The following is a 20,949-nucleotide window of genomic DNA, read 5'->3' on the forward strand; positions in this document are numbered from 1 at the left end:
CAATTAATTATATATTATAATAAGATCATACAATAAAAGTAATTCCGCTTCCATAAGGTAGGAGTTAAAGTTAGCTACTAAAGTTTAGCTACTGTCCTGGTTATCCCGGATTCAATTTTCAGGGGGTTCAAATTAAGTTTAACATATTTTTTTTAGTTATATTTTTGTTATAGAGCATCAACTCTAGACATCCAGACAATATTTTGTAAAAGTGTCCCTATATACATAGGCTAGATATTGAAATTATTATTGCGAGTACTTTAAATACAACCCTGGACTAGTAGTACCTGAAGCAGAGGACTAATCTAGAAGCCTTCATTTGATTTACAATCAAGTTAACGTCGATTTAATGAAGTGCCTTGTGCACCTTTGGATGATGATAACGTTTTTTTTTTTCACTGAATTTACATTTAATTGTTCCTGATGGGACACAAGTTTACACTTTAGAGTAACTGCGCTAAGCGCAACGACTTCATTTAGAAAATTGAATTTACTTTCACTATCACTGTATTGAGAAAAATCAATTCAAACACTTCTGTAGGGAAAAAGGCAAATTAAAAACCCTACCCTACCCTGATGATAACGGTCAGAACAAGATGAACGTAATTTACGGTTAGGTACTTACCAACATATGAACCACTTAGTACAAAATGTAGTGCATATTCTTGTCAATATAAATGTCAAAATCAAAATCCATTTCCAGTTTCATCTATGGCTTGTCGCAAATATAATTTATTAATATTAAGCAATATTAAGCTCGATAATATTTAAGCCGTGACTAGTATGTGATCTTTGTAACTATTTTCGCTGTAATCATAGTTAAAATACTGTTTAAAAGATTATTTAATAAGTATTATATATCTGACATGTTTGCAGTATATTTATTTATACATTAGTATGCGAAAACTACATAGTTAACCGAGTTTGGAATTTTTCTAAATACATAAAGCAGTATGACTAACGTGTTCACGAGATTTGGCAAGAATTTCAATGGAGAATCCCAATCATTCAATACGAATGCGAAAAATTCCGACTATTTCACGTCAGAGTTTGAAATAAATGATGCACCCGTGGGAGCTAGAAATCTCCTTACAAAGGTATTTTAAGCTTATTCATTGTTATTGACTGTAACGTTGTTGTTGTATTGCAAATTAAATATATTGTACTAATATAAAAAACGGCTAGTAATGAAATGCATAGTGATTTGGCCGGATACCCGATATACGGCTTTCTCATAAATATATTCGGCCGGATGGTTGAATATCCGGCATACATGTTGGAACCAGGACTCCATTGTGCACTGCCAGTTCAGATTTTGTTTATTTGCTTTAACCCTTACTGGTCCAATGTCGAATCTCATTCGACATCGATTTTTTCCTCTTAGGTCCCATGTCAGATGTTATTCGACATTTTTTTCATCATTAGTATTGTTTATTTAAATTCCAATCTTACATTTTTGTCACTCTTATCTTTTCCAACAGTATGTGGAGCAGAGGACAAAGGATTTTATTCCAATTGGAATGTAACTGTACCTAGATTTTTTTTTTTTAATTTTGGGGGACCGGAAAAGGTTAACTGAATTCAGTGCACCATTCACTCTGTTCCCATCATTCACTATCCTTTCTTTATCATTATCAATCTTTCCATCCCTAAAAAACACACTTCCCAAAAATAAGAAACCATCTACCTGTTATGGTGCATTTGCGGGTTATTATCCCATTTACCGATCATACCTCTTGCTAACCTCTTCTCGAAACGTCCCTTGTAAATGCCCGAAGACCAGAAAAAATTATTATTAGCGCATTGCATAAAACCCATAAAATGACCAACAGCATCTGAGCTGCCTTTAATACATTGACTGCCAACTACGAGATAACTCGTAGATTGTGTTCTTGCTAGGAAGCCGATTACGAGATAACTCGTAGATTGTGTTCTTGCTAGGAAGCCGACTACGAGATAACTCGTAGATTGTGTTCTTGCTAGGAAGCCGACTACGAGATAACTCGTAGATTGTGTTCTTGCTAGGAAGCCGACTACGAGATTACTCGTAGATTGTGTTCTTGCTAGGAAGCCGATTACGAGATAACTCGTAGATTGTGTTCTTGCTAGGAAGCCGACTACGAGATTACTCGTAGATTGTGTTCTTGCTAGGAAACTGACTATGAGTTATCTCGTACTGTGTTTACTTGCCATATTCATGCAGCTATGATAAAATTCCTAGTATGTATATCAGTACTAATATGGATGGATGGCGCATGGGAAGAAAAAAAATCAATGCTGGCTTACATGAACAGAAAATTTATTACTTATTTATTTTTTTACAAAAATGTTAATAATATTAGTATTTAACCACTCACCGAGATTTTTATCTCTACCGGATTCGAGACGTACCCGTCTCTTCGTCAGGACAATCACTAAGTGATTTGTTTTGAATTAATTTGTGATGAATTAGTGATTGTCCTTACGAAGAGACGTGTACGTCTCGAAACCAGTAGACATAAAAATCTCGGTGAGTGGTTAAATACTAATATTTTGTAAAAAAATAAATAAGTAAAAATGACTAACCACAAAGTAAATGCTTTAAATGTTAATATTATTGAGATTAGAAAATTTATTAATAAATAAACGGGAAATATAATTATGTATTATTAATTTTTTTAATAATATAATATGATTACAACATTTTGAGTGTGTCTAAATACTTGTTCACAAAATCTGAGTTATCTCCAATTGCAGGAGTTATTTTCATATTATTTAAGTAATAGGACACACTCAAAATATTGTAAATAAATTATCTGGTCAAATCATAAGCTCAAATAATAAAAATGAAAATGATATTTTCTGGTGTATCTCATGTGTGTAATTATAATCCAGGATTCGGACCTCACATACTAATAAAAGAGTTTCTGCTAAATAAAAGGATTCTTTTCATCTCACCAATAGATGTCTCTAGTGAAGTTCTAGTGATTCAAGAACAATGTTTCAAAATTAGTTCATATATGTAGAACTTCCAAAAATTTGAGTAGTGTGGTTGTCAATAATGGGTAGAATTGGTGAATGTTACACGTGTGTAAAGTGATCACTTAAACACCAGCCTATGACGGTCGTCAGCCCCGTAAATGCACAGACTTCCATATTCTTCTTCATCTTTGATGAGATGTCAAAAATAATAATATGATTTAATAAAATTGGCTGTTTAGACCGGAATTCTGAAAAAAGCCGTGACAGTCAACGTGTTACATCTAATAAATTTAAGAATTGAATCAATTTACTATATATATAATTAAAATGTAACTTTGTTTTAAAATCACTGTAAATACAAGTTACATTTTAATTATAAAATGGATAGTCACAAAGTTAGTGCTTCAAATATAAATAAAAGAATTAATTAACCTTTGTTAGATTTTTCCTTATAGAAGTTTGTGTTTATTCCTGTAGGGATTTGTGCAAGATGAGATCAACCACTATTCTGGTGCTGCGATAACGACTCGGGGGAGGTTTATTTCTAAAAATGATCATCAGAAGAACCCTCTGGACCGCCCTTTGTATCTTTTTATCCAAGGGCCGACGAAGCAAAGCATTGAATGTAAGTTCTTGAGTGCCCGAAATTCTAGATGTTTGTGTCTTTAAAATAAAATAAAACATGAAACTAACAACAGAAAAAGTATTTTCCATACTGCCCCATTTATGAGTGATATAAAAATCAAATAAACAATAATAATTATTAAATAAATAAATAGAAAAAAGAAACAGCTCCTACCCTCTCTTCAACCTTCAACGTCCCAAGGACCCAACTCTAAAATTTATAATTAGCTTCACATACGGTGTTTGAAAATGATGCGGAATGCATCGAAACACGTATCACAATAGATTTTAAGAAAAAATGGTATTTCTCTCTTTCTCTAACCTTTATCCGCACCCCAATGGTGCATAGGGCACTGCATTATATAAACGCAGTGTTATCTTGACGTAAACACATGAAGGAAAGGTGATCAGCCCTCCGCTTTAGGTATTAGTCCAGGGTAATATTGAATAAATATTAGACTGAAAAAATCACTGATATTTATTTGATCCCCCTGGGAATCGAACCCGGGACCTCCAGAATGGTAGCCGAGCGTGCTGACCATTACACTACAGAGGTGGACATGGTATTTACTAAGTAAAACTTTTTTTAAAAATGTACAGATTTTACCATAAAGTGACCGCCGAATCAATTAATGAAAGATAAGAATTGTTAAACAAGATATATTAATCATTTGTTCAATATGTAATAACTATGACTTCTAAATTACCCAGATTTACTGTGTTAAAATTATGTATTTTACCTATCACTATTTATATTATTAACTTGCCCATCTGTACTACATATGTTTTTTTTTACTTTGCTTTTAGTGGCTATTCAAAAGATCCACGAAATAATCCGTAACGACATCGGGAACCCGATTCGTCAAGGGATGAACTCCATTCATTCCATGCAGGCGAATAATAGAACCAACATGCAGTCTTCCCAGCCGGCGCCCAAGCCCCCAGCTCTCATGGGTGTGTCCACTAATGTCACACAGGTTGAGAAACTCTATATCGGCTTGGATGGAGTACCCGCCTCCTTCGATTTGAGGGGGAAAATCATTGGACCGGTAATAAAATAGTATTTTATTCAACAAATCAGTACAGTAAACCCCCCTATAATGCTGAGATATCAGAGGAGACTTTTTAGAGAAGTAATGTCAATGCTTTTAAATTGTTTTTCAATTTTAACCCTTCACTGCATAGTGTATCAAATTTGTTACATACCCAAAAGTTAGTGTTAAAACGTCCTTTAAAAATATAGGCAACCATTCTTTGTTGTTACTGATTAGATACATTCATAACTCACGTATATAGTTCATAATTTAGCCAAGAGATGCGCTATGAACGCCAAAATAATAACTTCACTTGTTTCTCGAAGATGAACTGTCAATGCAGTCATGCAAAAAAAGTCATGCAGTGAAGGGTTGAGTTACTCATTTCAGTCATTTTCGCTAGTCAAAATATAAAAATACAATTTAAAACATTAACCCCTTATAAAATTCTGTAAGATAAAAGGATCACTTTTAAAAAATACCTGCTTGCTTCTGGTATATAATTTTTTTTAAAGATTTGATAGTATGGATAGCAAAACTATCAATCAATAATTTATCAAGAATTGATTCCAGGGCTGCATAATCATTGGTATTTAAATCAACAAATATCTTATTTAGTTTATTTTTTTTTGGGAAAAAAATAACATGAAAAATTTAATGTCGTGTTGTAGAGTAAAGTACAGATAAATTTGGCCTTCTTTTCTTAACACATTGTTGTCAGGCGTTTTCATCAACCCTGACCCTAATTAGTATACTAATTAGGGTCGTATACTAATCACAAGCAACTGCAAACCTAATTCCAATCTATACAAAGTTTTTTGGCGTCTCGCGCTCTACCAAAGTTAGCAAATGGAATGCTTATAAGCGTGTCCCGCTCTCTATCAACAGTATGCTAATCTTTTTCTCACGGTGCTAATAAACTTCCGCGTGCAACGGTGATATGTATTTTTTACACCGTATGAAAATGTGGTTTAAAAACGGGAAAAATGTGAATATTCCTAAATGTTGCTTTTATTGACCATATTTGAAGTAGAAATGTAACAATTTGGTAATGTTAGCTCTGCTAAGTTTCTGAAAACGAGAAAAAATACATCGCAAGTAGCCGCAATAGCTAGCATGGCGATATGACCTCCGCGTATGACGGTCTGCGCACTACTAAACTTGCAATGACATGCGCGTATACGTAAAGCAATGGCACACACTGAGAAACGTTTGTGTATTGGTGATTTTATCCTCCATTTTTTCACAAATTTGTTTCTGTCGCTGCAAATGAATAACTTCAAATAATAAATTAGTATATAAAAATTCTGAGCCCGTATCTATAATATTTTATATTGGTATTCTCATTTTAAAGGTTATATCACCGGGAGGGGAAAGTTAAAGACATTTTTAATCATTTCTTGCAAATAATATGTAAGAATAATAAGAACAAATAATAAGATATTTTCCATATTCAAAGGAAAAATTAATTTTTGTGTAAATATAATACTGCCCATGTCCGCCTCCATATTTTGGTTAATTTTTGTTCTGGTTATATCTATAATTTTAGAACGGCTCCAATCTGCACTATATCCGCAGTGAAACGGGAGCCGCCGTCACGCTGCGTGGGCGCGGCTCCCAGTTCGTGGAGGTGGCTCTGGGGAGAGAGAGCTTGGAGCCCCTCCACCTGTACCTGGAGCACCCTCGCCCGGACGGGCTGGCTACAGCGCGGCAGCTGGCGGTCAACCTCGTGGAGACCTTGGTGCAGGAACTCCAGCAAACGGAATTCCCACAACAGGTATGAAATTTGTTTTTTATTCATCGATTCGGCGGTCACTTTGTGATAAAATCTATCCATTTTTAATTTGAGTTGTACTTATTGACATCTCCACATAGATGAAGAAAAATATGAAAGTCTGGGCATTTACAGGGCTTACATTCAAAATAAAAATAAATTTTTAACACAAGTGTAGTTTTATTTAAAAAAAAACTTGGATGTATTGTTTAACCCTGTAATGCTGTAAATCTATTGTGGACCTGATGGAATTATTAAAAAAAAATTAAGGACGGGAAAGGGTTAAACTCATATTACCTGTTGATTCCAGCAAATGATGAGCACACCCCCTCAGATGTCGATGCCGCCCCCTCCGCCCCAGCAGCACATGACCGCCCCGCCTCAACTCTCCGTGGACCATCCTTGGCTGATGAACACTCAAAATAATGTGAGTTATTTATCACAATTTCAAATCTGGATTATCTCCAATTAGGAGTTTTTTTTAACATTATTTTTGACATCTCAACATTGATGAAGAAGAATATGGAGTCCGGGCATTTCCAGGGCTTACGACCGTCATTGGCTGGTTTAAGTGATCACTTTACACACGTGTAACATTCACCGATTCTACTCATGATTGACAACTACGCTTCGTCAGCCCGTAAATGCCCCGACTTCCATATTATTCTTCATCAATGTTGAGATATCAAAAATAGTGATTGATTTGATTTATTTTTGAAACAGTCGACTGGACAACAGATGGGAGTGTCCAGTCAGCAGTTCCAGCTGCAGCAGGTTGTGTTACAGCCTCCGCCGCGTCCCGGCACGCATGTCAACATCCCTCCACCTGGAGTGCACATCCCGCAACATGCTGGACCCCTGGTAATGTATACTTTACTTGTCCTATCTATTTGATTAAACTTTTTTTTAATTTTCTGCAAAAGGCAAAAATAAATTGTTTACAACGTTTTGAGTGTGTCCAAATACAGTGGAACCTCAGTATACGTCTGCTTTGGAATAAGTCCAACTTGGGATAGTGGAGACTGACCGGAGCATTTCGTCATAACGTAACGTCGTAACATCGCTCTCGGTGAGCATGTTACGTTACGACGTTGCGGCATTGCTGACTGACCGCGATCAGTGCTCGTTTATAACACTACTGCTCGCTTGTGGCCTTGTGCTCAGTGTTACTATATGCCAAACCAAAAAATCTGAATTACAGTCTAGAAATCTGTATTAAATTAGTATAGAATCAATAATCCAAAATCTGTATGAATCTTTGCAACTTTGCATTCGTAGTTAAAATGTCTTGATTCTGTGAATTCAATACTTACTCCAGATGAAGAAAAAAAAAGATTTCTCACCTTTCAAAATGTCAAAAATAATAAATTGTTGTTTATTGGTAGGTTCCGCCACCGCAGCTCGTGCAGCTGTCTGCGCCCCCTCCCTCGGGCCCCAATGCACCTCCCGTGCTGGTGGTCAGCCACCCCCCTCCGCAGCCGCTCTACCTCCCCCCCGACCTCGTGGCCTCCAACTCCATCGGCACCTTCTCGCTGGTGCAAGGCGGCCTCGTCTACCACCAGGCGCCTCCCATTCAGACGCAGGCCCAAATCGGAGAAAACCAGATCATGAACTCTCAACAGAACGACGGAAACATCTCTATCAATCCCCATTCCCAACCGCCGCCCCAAATGATCATCGCGCAAATCCAACTCGATCCCAATTCTCAGATCATCAATTCCAACGATCAAATGTCCCATAATTTCCGATCAATCAATCAACAAAACAATCAGAAGTACCACGTCATCGGTCAGATTCAAAACCAAATGAACAGGGACGATCAGTCCCAACAGATAGTCCAGAATCAAGACAATCACAATGACAATTTCAACTATGTTAATCAAACCGGAAACGCGAACTCAGCTATTATCAATTCTCCTTATCAAGGTAACGCGGGAAATAATTTAAATACATCCGACGGTGAGCAAGATCAGAACGACTCGAGACAAGGGAACCCTAATTCCCATCAGTCAGATCAAGGTGACGGGAAGTCCGGACCGAGGCAAATGGGAATGTTCGGTCAAGGAAAACAAGACAACCAACGCGGTCAGATCAACATGCAGATGCCTCCTCAAAACCAAATGCAAATGAATCCCCCGCCAAATAACTCGGACCATCGTGGAAACTTTGGACAGTTACGTACTAACCGCCCGCCCAACCAATTCACAGACGGTCCTCCGACTATGGTTGGCAACAACCAATACCTAAATCAGCAAGCACCCAATCAAACTCAACACAATTTTGCCAATCAGCAATCTAATCAAGACACCGGTCAGATTAATACTCATCAGCAAATGAGACAGATGCCTCCCAACCATTTTTCCTCCGACAGTAATCAGCAGCAAGGGAACCAACACCAAATCAACCCTCAAGATACAAATCAGCCGCAGCTGAACATGCAAGTCTTCTCTCAAGACGGCCAACAACATCAAATAAATCAGCATTCCCAAACCCAGAGACCTTTTGGGCCGAACCAAAACGAACCGTCGAGACAGGAACCGAGAAGGCAGGACAACCAAAGCAGGAGTCGGTCCAATCAGGGGAACAGGAATAGGAGAGCGCCGAGAAGCAACCGGCAATATCCTCACCCGTGGAGTAGGAACGACCAAGAGAGGACCAATCAACAAACGGATCCCGTTTGGCAGAGGAAAGAAAGTATCAGGGAGTTTGAGTATGAGAGGAAGATTAGCGATATGCAACGGAACGAAGGTAGATCGTCTCGCTACCAGCCGCCAGATGAGCAAGATGCAAAATCTCAGACGGATGATAATCAGTACAGGGGCTACGACGGTGACCATGGGCAGCAGGAGAACATCTTGCGATCCAATGTTCAAGCTTCTAGCAACCAGAGCGGACAACGTAATACCTTTCCGCAGCAATATGGACAAGGAGAAACCAAATCCAGTCCACCTGCGGTAAGAAATGCTTTCTTTTGGTTTCTTTTTTCTAACTTAAGCTATAATGGACTATGTCACAAGACCGCCGGAAGAGTAATTCAAAAAGTTTAGAAACCGTTGTTATAGATTATTATTTGTGTGTTATGGAAATTGCAACATTTTGAGTGTGTCCAAATACTTGTTCACAAAATCTGGATTATCTCCAATTACAGGAGTTATTTTCATATTATTTTTTGACATCTCATCAAAGATGAAGAAGAATATGGAAGTCTGGGCATTTACGGGGCTGACGACCGTCATCGGCTGGTTTAAGTGATCACTTTACACACGTGTAACATTCACCAATTCTAAACCAATTAAACCAGCCGATGACGGTCGTCAGCCCCGTAAATGCCCAGACTTCCATATTCTTCTTCATCTTTGATGAGATGTCAAAAAATAATATGAAAATAACTCCTGTAATTGGAGATAATCCAGATTTTGTGAACAAGTATTTGGACACACTCAAAATGTTGTAAATAAATTATCTGGTCAAATTATAAGCTTAAATAATAAAAATGAAAATGGTATTTTTTGGCATTTCTCATGTGTGTGATTATAATCCAGGATTTGGACCTCACATACTAATATAAGAGTTTCTGCTTAATAAAAAGCTTCTTTACATCTCACCAATAGATGTCTCTAGTGAAGTTCTAGTGATTCAAGAACAAGGTTTCTAAATTGGTTCATATATAAAGAACTTCCAAGAATTTGAGTAGTGTGGTTGTCAATAATGGGTAGAATTGGTGAATGTTACACGTGTGTAAAGTGATCACTTAAACCAGCCGATGACGGTCGTCAGCCCCGTAAATGCCCAGACTTCCATATTCTTCTTCATCTTTGATGAGATGTCAAAAAATAATACAAAAAAAAAAAATTAAAAAAAATAAATATTATGGAAATTGATTGGTTTTGTTGATTTTGGATAGTTTTTTGTTTAATAGCTTTTTATTATTTAACTTTTACTCTGTTTTCTTTTGCTTCTGATACAAAACACATTCGCCTCATAAATTTGTTTTACTATTGTTATAATATTTGTGAAAAATCATATTTATTTATTGAATCACATTTATACTCGGAATAGAACCACAACACAAGACAGACTGTATTATACCTTAGAGAGGTATTTCCACATGCAAATTAATTGCCTTATTTGAGATATTTTTTTTTTTATTTGTAGCAATTAAATCGCAATAGGAACGAGTCGGATCACACTCGGAAGGATAGATCTCCAGAGGCAGGACAGAAGAGAAAATTTGATCAAGAGGTATAAATGCGCTTATCACTCGGATAACTGAACACAATACGCATTATGAATTTATAAATATAACCGTTTCAAATGTGTGTTTCTACAGGGTGTTTGGGGAAACAGATCTGAAAACCTAAAATCTTCATCAGACGGCAGCCACAAAAAAAGATTTGACCAAGAGGATTATAAATCTAGAGCTCCAGGGTAAGAATTGAACTAAACATTTATAAACACATATATTATTAAATATTTTCTAATCTAAATTTCAGCCTCTCTAACGCAGTGGACGCGTATATTGGCGATGTCAAAATTTCACAAGTCACATTTTTGATAATACATATTACTTTTCTGTTGCCTTGATGGAACATGTCAGATTTTTAGAGACAAACTTGACACTTCCATACTACTTGATAGGTATTACCGGTATTTCTTCAGCTGCGTTTTCTGGAATTTGGTTGGCGAAAGGCTCCCTAGTTTTGTTTTGTTAGTTATGCAGTAAAAGATCATTGATTTGAAATTGAAGGGTTAATTTGAAATTTCCATGTAAATTTTGCGCACTGATTTTTCAAAATAAAAACATATTTTTGTGTTGACAAAATAACAAATCTTTGAATGAATTTGAAAAAATATTTTTTCCTTTTTTCTTATAATATGAGTATTTTTAAAATTATGGAATATCTTAACACTTTTCGGACGGGAAAGGTATTTCTACCTAATCGGTCAATTGATGCTTAAGCATGGGAAGGGTATTTTTACCTTCTGCGACAGCCTTTATCCAAAGGCATAAAACAAAGAATTATCCAATGTTTTTATATGAATATTATATACCAATCTCTTTGTTAAGGTCTTAGCTATATGTACATAATTATCAAATCCCATTGTCAGCAGATGAAAAAAATAACCGTCTGAAATGTGTTAACTTATTGTACTTCTCATCAATGATCTTTTACTGTACTTGTTTTATGATAAGTTCACTATTTGTAACAAGCCCCCATTTACAGCATATGTAGCTGATTGTTGAATATGATTTGATATCTCTCTCTCTGGAATTCAGCTCAGCTCTGTCTACCACTGGTTGGAATTCATGGAGAATGTTTTGTGCTTAGTATTTTTCATGGTTCCATCAGATCACCAGGGTGGTGTCTAGGTTTTTCCAGTTAGGTTTGACCTGTCTTCGTTGAGCAGATTTTGCGGGATATATTTTTTTAGTCACGTGATCATAGTTGCTCGCTCCTGAACTTTCGGTCGCGGAAATTTGCAAATTCTGCTAAAAACGCAACGCTGCTGCTGCAAAGATGGTTCAGCTGCCTACAACTTTGGGATATTGTGGTAAACCGAGAATAGGCCGTTTGGTGCAGAATGCAAACATTATGAACAAAAGGCAATAATTGAGATTTTAAAGCTTGTTTTTATGTTCCGCAGTGCGGTATGACATCATCAAATCAGATCTTTTGATTTGATGATGGCAGACTATATTTTTTTGAAGTTTTTTTCAAAGACAGGTTTATGGAGCAGCTAATGGAGTAAATTTTTGCTAATTGTCAATATTATGCTAGATTTCGACGCTTTCTCTGCAAAAAATAGTGCATGCCAAACGGAAGAGAATCATTTTCAAACATTATAAAACTCAATGAGTACTCATATAATGCAGTATTTACTCGAGACAATTTTTAACCTTTCCGGGAGTACAATAATTGATGTTCGACTTTCTCTGGGGAATGGGTTCTTTTTACATGAATTTTTTTTTTTATGTATTATGTATTATGAAGATAGAAATTATGTAAAAATAATAATTAAATAACTCGCCATTTTTAGGTTTTATTATGACAAAATTACATACAAATATCCACAGATGCAAATGCCATACAAGTTACATCATACAACTGACAGACGGACTTTAACGTTCATTAATGTCGACACTCCTTTGAGAAAAATTCGCACCGATGTTCATTTACGTTCTTACTCCAGGAAAGGTTAATACATTGTACTAAGCCAAAATAACATTCCATGATAATATAGTAGTCATACAGGAGAAAGTGACCAAGTGCATTTTTTTACAAAAAGCGTGATCATTGACTATTTGATATCTTACTAGCTTAATATTGAAAATAATCTCAAAGGATTTTAAACTTGGAAATATAATATATTGACTTCTTAAAAATGACTAACTGCATTGATGTTTATTTTCTTGCCAAGCAAATGTGACTTAAATGGCCCTCCTGAACATTTTACGTTTTGTTAGTTGGTCACTTTCTCCTGTATGACTACAATATAATGTCTTTTTGCCAATTTATCAAGTAATAATATTTTCTAACCGGCATCACAACTGCCTTAAAGTATAAGTTATGTGTGTTTTCAAGACTTACTTTATAGTGCAGGCAATAAGTATCTGTTTTTTTAATAAAAAAATTTCACTATGATTATTCTTAGAAAATTATTCTCCTATTAAAATGCCATATAACATGTTATACCAGGATAGGGATATGCTGAAGAGTTCGCAAAATTCCTTAAAATGGGTCAAATTTTCTCTTTTTGCTAGACACTATTTTCCAGTTAATTTAAAACAAATTTACAAGAAATCAGTTTACAAGTAGCATTTTTTTTTAAATTACTGATTTTGGTTTTATCGAAAGTTTTTCGTAAATACAATTATTCGAATAATTATATTATTTTATTCTCAATATTATTAATATTTAAAGCATTTACTTTGTGGTTAGTCATTTTTACTTATTTATTTTTTTACAAATATGTCAGTATTTAACCACTCACCGATGGTTAGATACTAATATTTATAACATTTTTGGAAAAATATAAATAAGTAATTATATTATTACTAGTTGTACCCGGCCACGTGTTGCTGTGGCTCAGTTTGGTTTAATGGAAAAGAAAGAAAACACGAAACGCACATTTCTAATATGTTTAATTTCACAATGCTTGTGTAGCAATAAAAATATTAAAAATCAATGAACCAAAATAATGTATAAAATAAGTGATAGTAGCTATTAAGAAGCATGCTGTCCGCCATGAGCAATGTTTAGTTTTGTGCATATTATTGTTGTGTTCAACAGATGTAATTGCCATTATGGTCAAAAAAGTGTTAAAAAGATTAAAAAAAAACATAATTTCATAATGTCCCAAGTAAAAACACCTGTCAGGTATATAAAAACTGGCGCATATTTGAATGCAACATTTTGTCAAAATTTCAAAGAAATCGGTGAATAGCTTGAGGAGATTTGAGATTTTGAACAAAGTAACGTTTTTATTTGTATAGATTAAATATGTTTATTGTGTAGAGTTACAGTCTGTGGTGGCCACATCAAGATTGGATATGCTGTGAGGTATGAATAGTCATAATGCTGTCAAGATTAAGCTATATTAAGGAGTTGCGACTTCTCGAATTGCAAATCTGTCTATCGACTGATGATATTGTGTAAAATAGGTGTTAACGTATAACATGTTTACAACATTCCTCAGATCACAGTGTTCGGGGAAATCTCCAAACAAATCCTTCAAGTCAACCGAATCTACTAAGAGTGATCAAAGCAGTTCCACTAAATGGGGTGAGAAGAAAGGTATTATATTAATTTCCTAATTAATCGGGAAACACGAATATAGTAGTATTCTTATTCTTACTAGCTCAATTTTTCCTTGAAACATTTTGCTAGATTTTGCCCTTTTCAGTTACTTCCAAAATGCTATTTGTTTTCGTTTTCAGAACACCTTTTTTGTATTTTTCGGAGAAAGCAGATAATACTAATAATTTTAGATAATTTATATAGGGCCATTTTCGTAAAATACTACCTCAAGGGCGGTTTTACAGATGCGGATTATGATATGAAAATTATAATGATAGATAAAAAAAAATTTGAAGAAAGACATCGTCAATTGGCTGAGTGTGAAGGGGGGAAAGTGGAGCTGCCGTATTATTGCGCCTTCTCGTGCTGGAGCATGGCCAAGATGTTAGTTATTTATATGTTATTTATATTAGATGTATCAACAGAGACCAAGCATCTAGTACATGGAACAGCTGCTTGCGAAGGCCCATGCAGTTTCTGACGAACCCCAGCCACAAAATCCTTCTTCTTGCAACTTCTAACTTTCAGTATTATTCGTTTTTTTGCATTCTTTTACAAAGCTTGGACTTTGGTGAATCCATTGCAGGATATTTGATATCCAGTCTGTCCATATTTGGAGCATTCTGCAGTGACCCTGCATTTCAATGGCCTCAATTTTGATCATCCTATGATACGTAAGCAGTATCCAGTCTCGCATATGTCAACACAGCAGCTGTCAGCAGAACCAGATATACAACATTCAAGTCAAGAACTAACTACATACAAACTACGTAATAAAAATGATCAAAATTTTATCATGCTGATCGACCACAATTCAGTTCTTATGTGTATAGTTATAGTGGTAGAAAAATTATGGAAACCTAAGTCAAAGGAGGATAAATATTCTTCGGCTGAAAGATTTCACGAAATGTAAAATAGGAATCGTGTTGCGTCGGAGTGGGGGTTAAACCTAGATTTTAGAACTTCCAATTCGGAGACCATGACGCTAACTACGGAACCACTTCTAAAAACTACCGCTAAGAGAAGAGTAATATTCTGGGGCTGAAAATTTTGATGTATCTTGCTACCAAGCTAAGATGCAGTGCTGAAAATTTACATGTATATTATTGCCATCAAGATAAGATCCAAGACATTTCATGTTTATTTCCTACCAAGAGATGATCCAGGGCTGAAACATTCATGTTTGTTTGCTACCAAAAAGAGATCCTGACAATTTTGATATGTATATTTGCTACCAAGATAAGATCCAGGGCTGAAACATACATGTTTGTTTGCCACCAAAAAAATATCCTGACAATTTCATGTATATATTTTTTTTATAACACTTGAATAATCCACTTAATTGAGTTTTATTTTTATTTACGACTAGTTTCGAAAACGACAATTGTTTTCATCTTCTGGTACAAATTAAACTAAGTTTTAATTTAAAATTAAGTTTGAATTTGTACCAGAAGATGAAAACAATTGTCGTTTTCGAAACTAGTCGTAAATAAAAATAAAACTCAATTAAGTGGATTATTCAAGTGTTATAAAAATAAAAATAATCATGTCATTCCACAAAGTTAATGCCGAATCAATTAATAATATAATTTCATGTATATTTGCTACCAAGATAAGATCCAGGGCTGAAACATTCATGTTTGTTTGCTACCAAAAATAGATCCTGACAACTTTCACGTATATTTGCTACCAAAAAAATATCCAGGGCTGAAACATTCACGTTTGTTTGTTACCAAAAAGAGTACCTGACAATTTTGCTATGTTTATTTGCTACCAAGATAAGATCCAAGGCTGAAACATTGATGTTTGTTTGCTACAATAAAAAGATCTGATAATTTTCATGTATATTTGCTACCAAGATAAGATCCGGGGCTGAAAAATTACTGTTTATTTGCTACCAAGAAAATATACTGACAGTTTTCATGTATATATATATTTGCTGTCAATCGATGTCTACTATTCCAGAGCTGAAACATTCAATAAATTCCTAAATCTCTATAGGAGGGAGAAAATGGCCAAGGAAATTATGATGAAACTGTGACCCTAACCAATTAGAATTAATTCATTCTTCTTCTCCGTCTTGTTCTTCATTACTGAGGGTTGTGATCCTTAGGGAAGCAATGACTCTTCTCCAGTTATCCCTTCACTGCACTGGACGTAGCGCTCCAGCCACCGAGGTGCCTGCTGCTGTCTTAACTTGATTGGTCCATCGTGGGGGGATCTTCTTCTCCCTCTTTTCCCCTCCAGGCTACCGATCACAACTAGTCGTTCCAGGCTATCCTCGTTGCCACGAGCAACGATAAATCATCGCGTACAGGCATTGCCCTGAGTCAAGCGTAGTTCCTGGCGAATGGACTCATTGGTGCGTCTAGCTGTCCATGGAATTTGGAGCATGCGCCTACAACACCACATTTTGAAGGCGTAAATTTTTCTCCTTTGTGTTGCTTTTATTCATTCATTCGTTAGCGAGAATCAAACCGGCGACACCAGTTTCACCCAACTACGATATGTATTTGTCATAGTTAGAGTTAATGTACCAGGAATATGTTTCATACACATTTATTGCTGCCTGAGATGAAACATTTCTTCTATACTATTTGCTATGAAAGGATTTTTTTCCATACTTATGTTCCAGAAACACATTTCATATAGGTCGGCGGAGAAAGCAAATATTTATGTTTATTTTTGCAATTTTGATGCATAAATACTTAGTTCTAGGTGGAAATTTTTTCTCCTGTATTTAATTGAAAACCTGGAGCCAATATAACATCATATAAATGTTTTAATAATATAATGTTTTCAAGTTTACATAGTAGTATAAAAACAATTATTTTAAATATTAAATATTATGTAATACTTTAGAGTGCTGCAAGTCCACACAATTAAAAAAAATCTAATGCTTAATCTTGTAAGTATTAATTTAGATAATACATAACAAAGATATAACTCTATGAATGTGTAGGTGACTCAAAAAACACAATGGAAAAAGTAGATGTATCTGATCTGAAAAAGGAAGACCACAATTTGAAGGAAGAAAATTCTCCCAAGAGCGATAAGCCCAACGAGCAAGCTGGGGAACAGTAAGTAAATGGTTTTGTTAATTATTAAAGTAAAGCTATTCTTTCGTTTCATTTATGATTTATTTACTTTGATTTTTTCACAGGTCTGAGACACAGGCAAATGGAAATCAGAATATGCAGAAACCGGCACCGTGGAATGACCAGCGAACAGAGTACAAAGGCAACGCGGTGCAGTACAACACAAATCAGTACCAAGGACAACCCGCTCCGATGGGCGGTGACAGTATCCCGAATCGACAATTCCAACAGCAGTATCAGCCCTATGTGAATGCTACGCAGATATTCCAGGGGAATTTGCCTTATCACCTGCTGCCGCCGCCCCCTCCGCCTCCGGGAGGACAACCCCAAAACATTTCCATGCAACCGAACATGCAGTTCAATATGCCGCAAGGAAACAACACCCCTCCCAATATGCTCATGGCCAATTCCAACATGAACCAAGGCTTCGGGCAAAATCTGCCACCGAACATGAACGCCGGCCAAAACATGCATCAAAATACTCAGTACGATATGTCTCAGGGCATGGTGAGTAATATGGCGCAACAGCATCACATGCCCAACAACAGTTACATCATGCCGCCCAATATGCCACCCGGAATGAATCAAAACATTCCGATGAACGTCGGGCAAAACATCCACCCGAATGTCGGACAAAACATGTCTCCCAACATGGGACAAATAATGCCCAATCACTTACAAGCCATGACTCAAAATATGGGGCAGAATATTCCCCAAAACATGGGGCAGCACATGATGCCTAATCTGGGTCAAAGCCCCTCGTCTTACATGGGACACAATGTTCCCAATAACATGCAGCATAATTTAGGACAGAACATGATGAATCCGAATATGACTTCTAATATGGGCCAAGGGGGACCGGCGAATCCGGTTCAAAATATCCAACCCAACATGAACCAAAACATGGGCATGGGTCAAGGCATGCCGTCGATGATTGTCAACAATCAAAGTATGCCGATGAATGTGGGAAATAACAATCAACATATGGGAGAGATGAATATGCGACCTATGGTCCACTCCATGGGACCGTCTATGGTTCCTCCCCCTTCCAGCGGGCCTCCGCCCATGATGCCCCCCGCCCGCACTCACATTGCGCCCCCACCACCGCCCCCCAATGTTCACAACATTACTTCTCAGCCTCCATACCACCCGTACTGGACTAATTAAACGCATACTCGTACGTTTCACTGGAAATACATAAATCACCTAATCGACTAATATTAATTTACCATCAGTTATCTTAACCTTTCCCTTACGGTGCAACAATCATATGTATTTGTACACCATATGAAAATGTGAATATTCCTAAATGTTGCTTTTATTGACCACAGTTGAAGTTAAAATACAATTTTGTAATGTTAGCTCTGATAAGTATCTGAAAACGAGACAAAAATTAATCGCAAGTAGCCGCAATAACTAGCGTAGCGACACGACCACCGCTTAAGACGATCTGTGCACTACCGGCGCAGTAAACACGCTACGACATGCGCGTATACACAAAGCACGGCACGCACGCACACAATGAGAAATGTTAGTGTGTTGGTGATTTTATCTCTGATTTTTTCACAAATTTTTTATTTCTGTCGCTGCAAATGAATAAGTTTATATTATAATACTTTCATGAAATACATTATTATATTACGGCGGAATATAAGAATTCTGAGCCCGTATCTATTATACTTTATTTTGAAATTCTCATTTTCAAAGTCGAGTTGTAGAAAATACAAATCACTGGGAGGGGAAGGTCAAAATCTGTGTGGAAATATTTACTATGTTATAAATATGCGATAGACAATAATTGAATAGATACATTAGCTTGTGTTGACTTTCAAAATCTACTGAAGAGCTGAAGGTAACCTTTATTGACCTAGAAATCCCAGTTGATGTGAAAACTTTACGATGCCAGAATTCACTGTTTGAGACTTGATATTGAAATAGGCAATTATTCACATTATAATTAAGATTACATATATTTACATCTAAATGATAGTGTAAGATTTTCTATGCAAAATACAGTGGAACCTCTCATAATGAGTATAATTCATTCCAGAATCTTACTCGTAAAGTGAAACATTTTTAGTTATGACTAGCGCGGAAGTCCTGGCTCATAAGTGAATGTCGTGAAAAGAGGACTTGTCCTTTCTCTGCAACTCGTTATGCAGAATGTCACTCGTTAAGGGAGCAACTTTTTCACTTTTTTTTGCTGATCATGCAAATTACTTGTTATGAGAGGTTCCACTGTATCTATCTACTTCATTTTCACTTCTTTTAAAATGTGAAATTACATTTCTTATCATGATATAAAAAGTGTTTTAGTTTACCTAATATGTGTATGTATTATATATGTAATTTCACATAGAACAATAAAAAAAACTTGGAAAATAATAGATTGTGGTTTGTTTTTTCAACAAGTTTTATGTACCTCCCTAAGTAAATTAGCAAAATATTAATGTGTTAATCAAATTTTTTTTATAATAGAAGAGTTACTACTACTAATACCATAACGCTGTTTCTCCGCAGGGCTAGGCAGAGAAGATGGAATGCCACACTCTTCTGTCCTGAAATACACTCCTCGCCTCCTTCACATCCATAAATCTAGTCATACATTTCCTCCAATTACGCAGATTTTTTACTTCACTGGATTTTAGGTTCTGATTGATCTGATCGTGCCAAGTCTTTTTCAGCCATCCTCGTTATGTTCTCCCGCTCACATTTGCACACATACTTTCTTAGTCATTCTCTCGTTACCTATTAACTCCATATGTCCATACCACCTTAAAGAACTCTTCTTAATATTTTCAACTATCCGTAGTTCAGCCTTACATTCCTTATAGAAGAGGAATCGAAGAAAATGTATGAAGTCTAAATGAAATGCAAATTTGATGATTACAAATCGCTCACTCCTTTCAACAACGTCATATATCAAAAATCTTAAATTTTAAGTTGTGCATATTTTTGGAATGCCCAAAAAATGTACTATATCCCAGCAAAAGAGCCATATTTTTAACTTAAGATTTACCTGTTACAGGGCAAAAAGTATTGTATTTGCATTTTAAGAAAAGGTATTTTTTATTTATTTAAATATACTAAATATTTTTTAAATGGAGAAAAAACCTTGAAGTTTTACCTAAAAAGATCTGTTGCACAGTTAAAAGTTCAATAAGTGGCATGATATTTATTTTTATTATATTTTTAAACTTTAAAAACGATCTCAAAAATCAAGTTTTTTGATATATGACGATGTTGAAAGGAGTGAGCGAAATGTATGAACATGATTAGCAACCCAATTTATTTAATGGACAATTTATAGATTGCCGACAATTCAAATAGATATATTGTATGTATCAAAAATAGAAAAATTATAAAGGCCTCTAAAAATCTACCCAATTGGTAAATTTTACAATGATTTGTTTTTTGCATCCTTTTGTTGACGTTTATCCAGTATTTACTTTTATCATATACTTTTAATCTTTAGTAGATCAAAATCATTGCTGTTGCGGCTCCCACTTGTTTAGAATACATGTCCGGGATACTACCATGTGTGAGTGCAGTTTAGAAAATGAGTACCTAAATCACATGTTTTTTGGGTGCTTGTTAAATGACGGCTTCCTGAGTTTCCTATCAATTATTTCCAGCATAAATATTCCGTTGCCTCATAA

General features: G+C 35.7%; 1 protein-coding gene across 2 annotated transcripts; it reads left to right on the forward strand.

Moving 5' to 3' along the window:
- The first annotated feature begins 718 nt into the window (after positions 1-718).
- On the forward strand, positions 719-19,677 carry LOC148310160 (uncharacterized). 2 transcript variants are annotated; one of them, XM_088258958.1, is made up of 12 exons: positions 719-1,097; positions 3,439-3,586; positions 4,393-4,634; positions 6,169-6,396; positions 6,704-6,820; positions 7,117-7,254; positions 7,779-9,347; positions 10,549-10,635; positions 10,724-10,821; positions 14,092-14,189; positions 17,155-17,272; positions 17,356-19,677. In XM_088258958.1, the coding sequence occupies exons 1-12, from the start codon at positions 954-956 to the stop codon at positions 18,455-18,457; spliced, it is 4,089 nt and encodes a 1,362-aa protein (XP_088115084.1). In that variant the 5' UTR covers positions 719-953; the 3' UTR covers positions 18,458-19,677. The 2 variants fall into 2 exon arrangements, with proteins under 2 accessions (XP_088115084.1, XP_088115085.1); XM_088258959.1 differs by having other exon boundaries at positions 14,092-14,177; positions 17,356-18,596.
- Positions 19,678-20,949: the final 1,272 nt, after the last annotated feature.

Source organism: Brachycentrus maculatus, unplaced genomic scaffold, assembly GCF_059751285.1.
Source record: "Brachycentrus maculatus isolate JH-2025_06_01 unplaced genomic scaffold, ASM5975128v1 h1tg000105l, whole genome shotgun sequence".
In the NCBI taxonomy this organism is placed as follows: domain Eukaryota; kingdom Metazoa; phylum Arthropoda; class Insecta; order Trichoptera; family Brachycentridae; genus Brachycentrus; species Brachycentrus maculatus.

Bases quoted from the DNA above. Each gene is read 5' to 3' on its own strand.
- LOC148310160 (XM_088258958.1), top strand. From the start codon at position 954: ATGACTAACGTGTTCACGAGATTTGGCAAGAATTTCAATGGAGAATCC. The intron at 4,635-6,168 runs GTAATAAAATAG...CTATAATTTTAG, and splicing joins GGGGGAAAATCATTGGACCG to AACGGCTCCAATCTGCACTA. The intron at 6,821-7,116 runs GTGAGTTATTTA...TTTTTGAAACAG, and splicing joins TGATGAACACTCAAAATAAT to TCGACTGGACAACAGATGGG.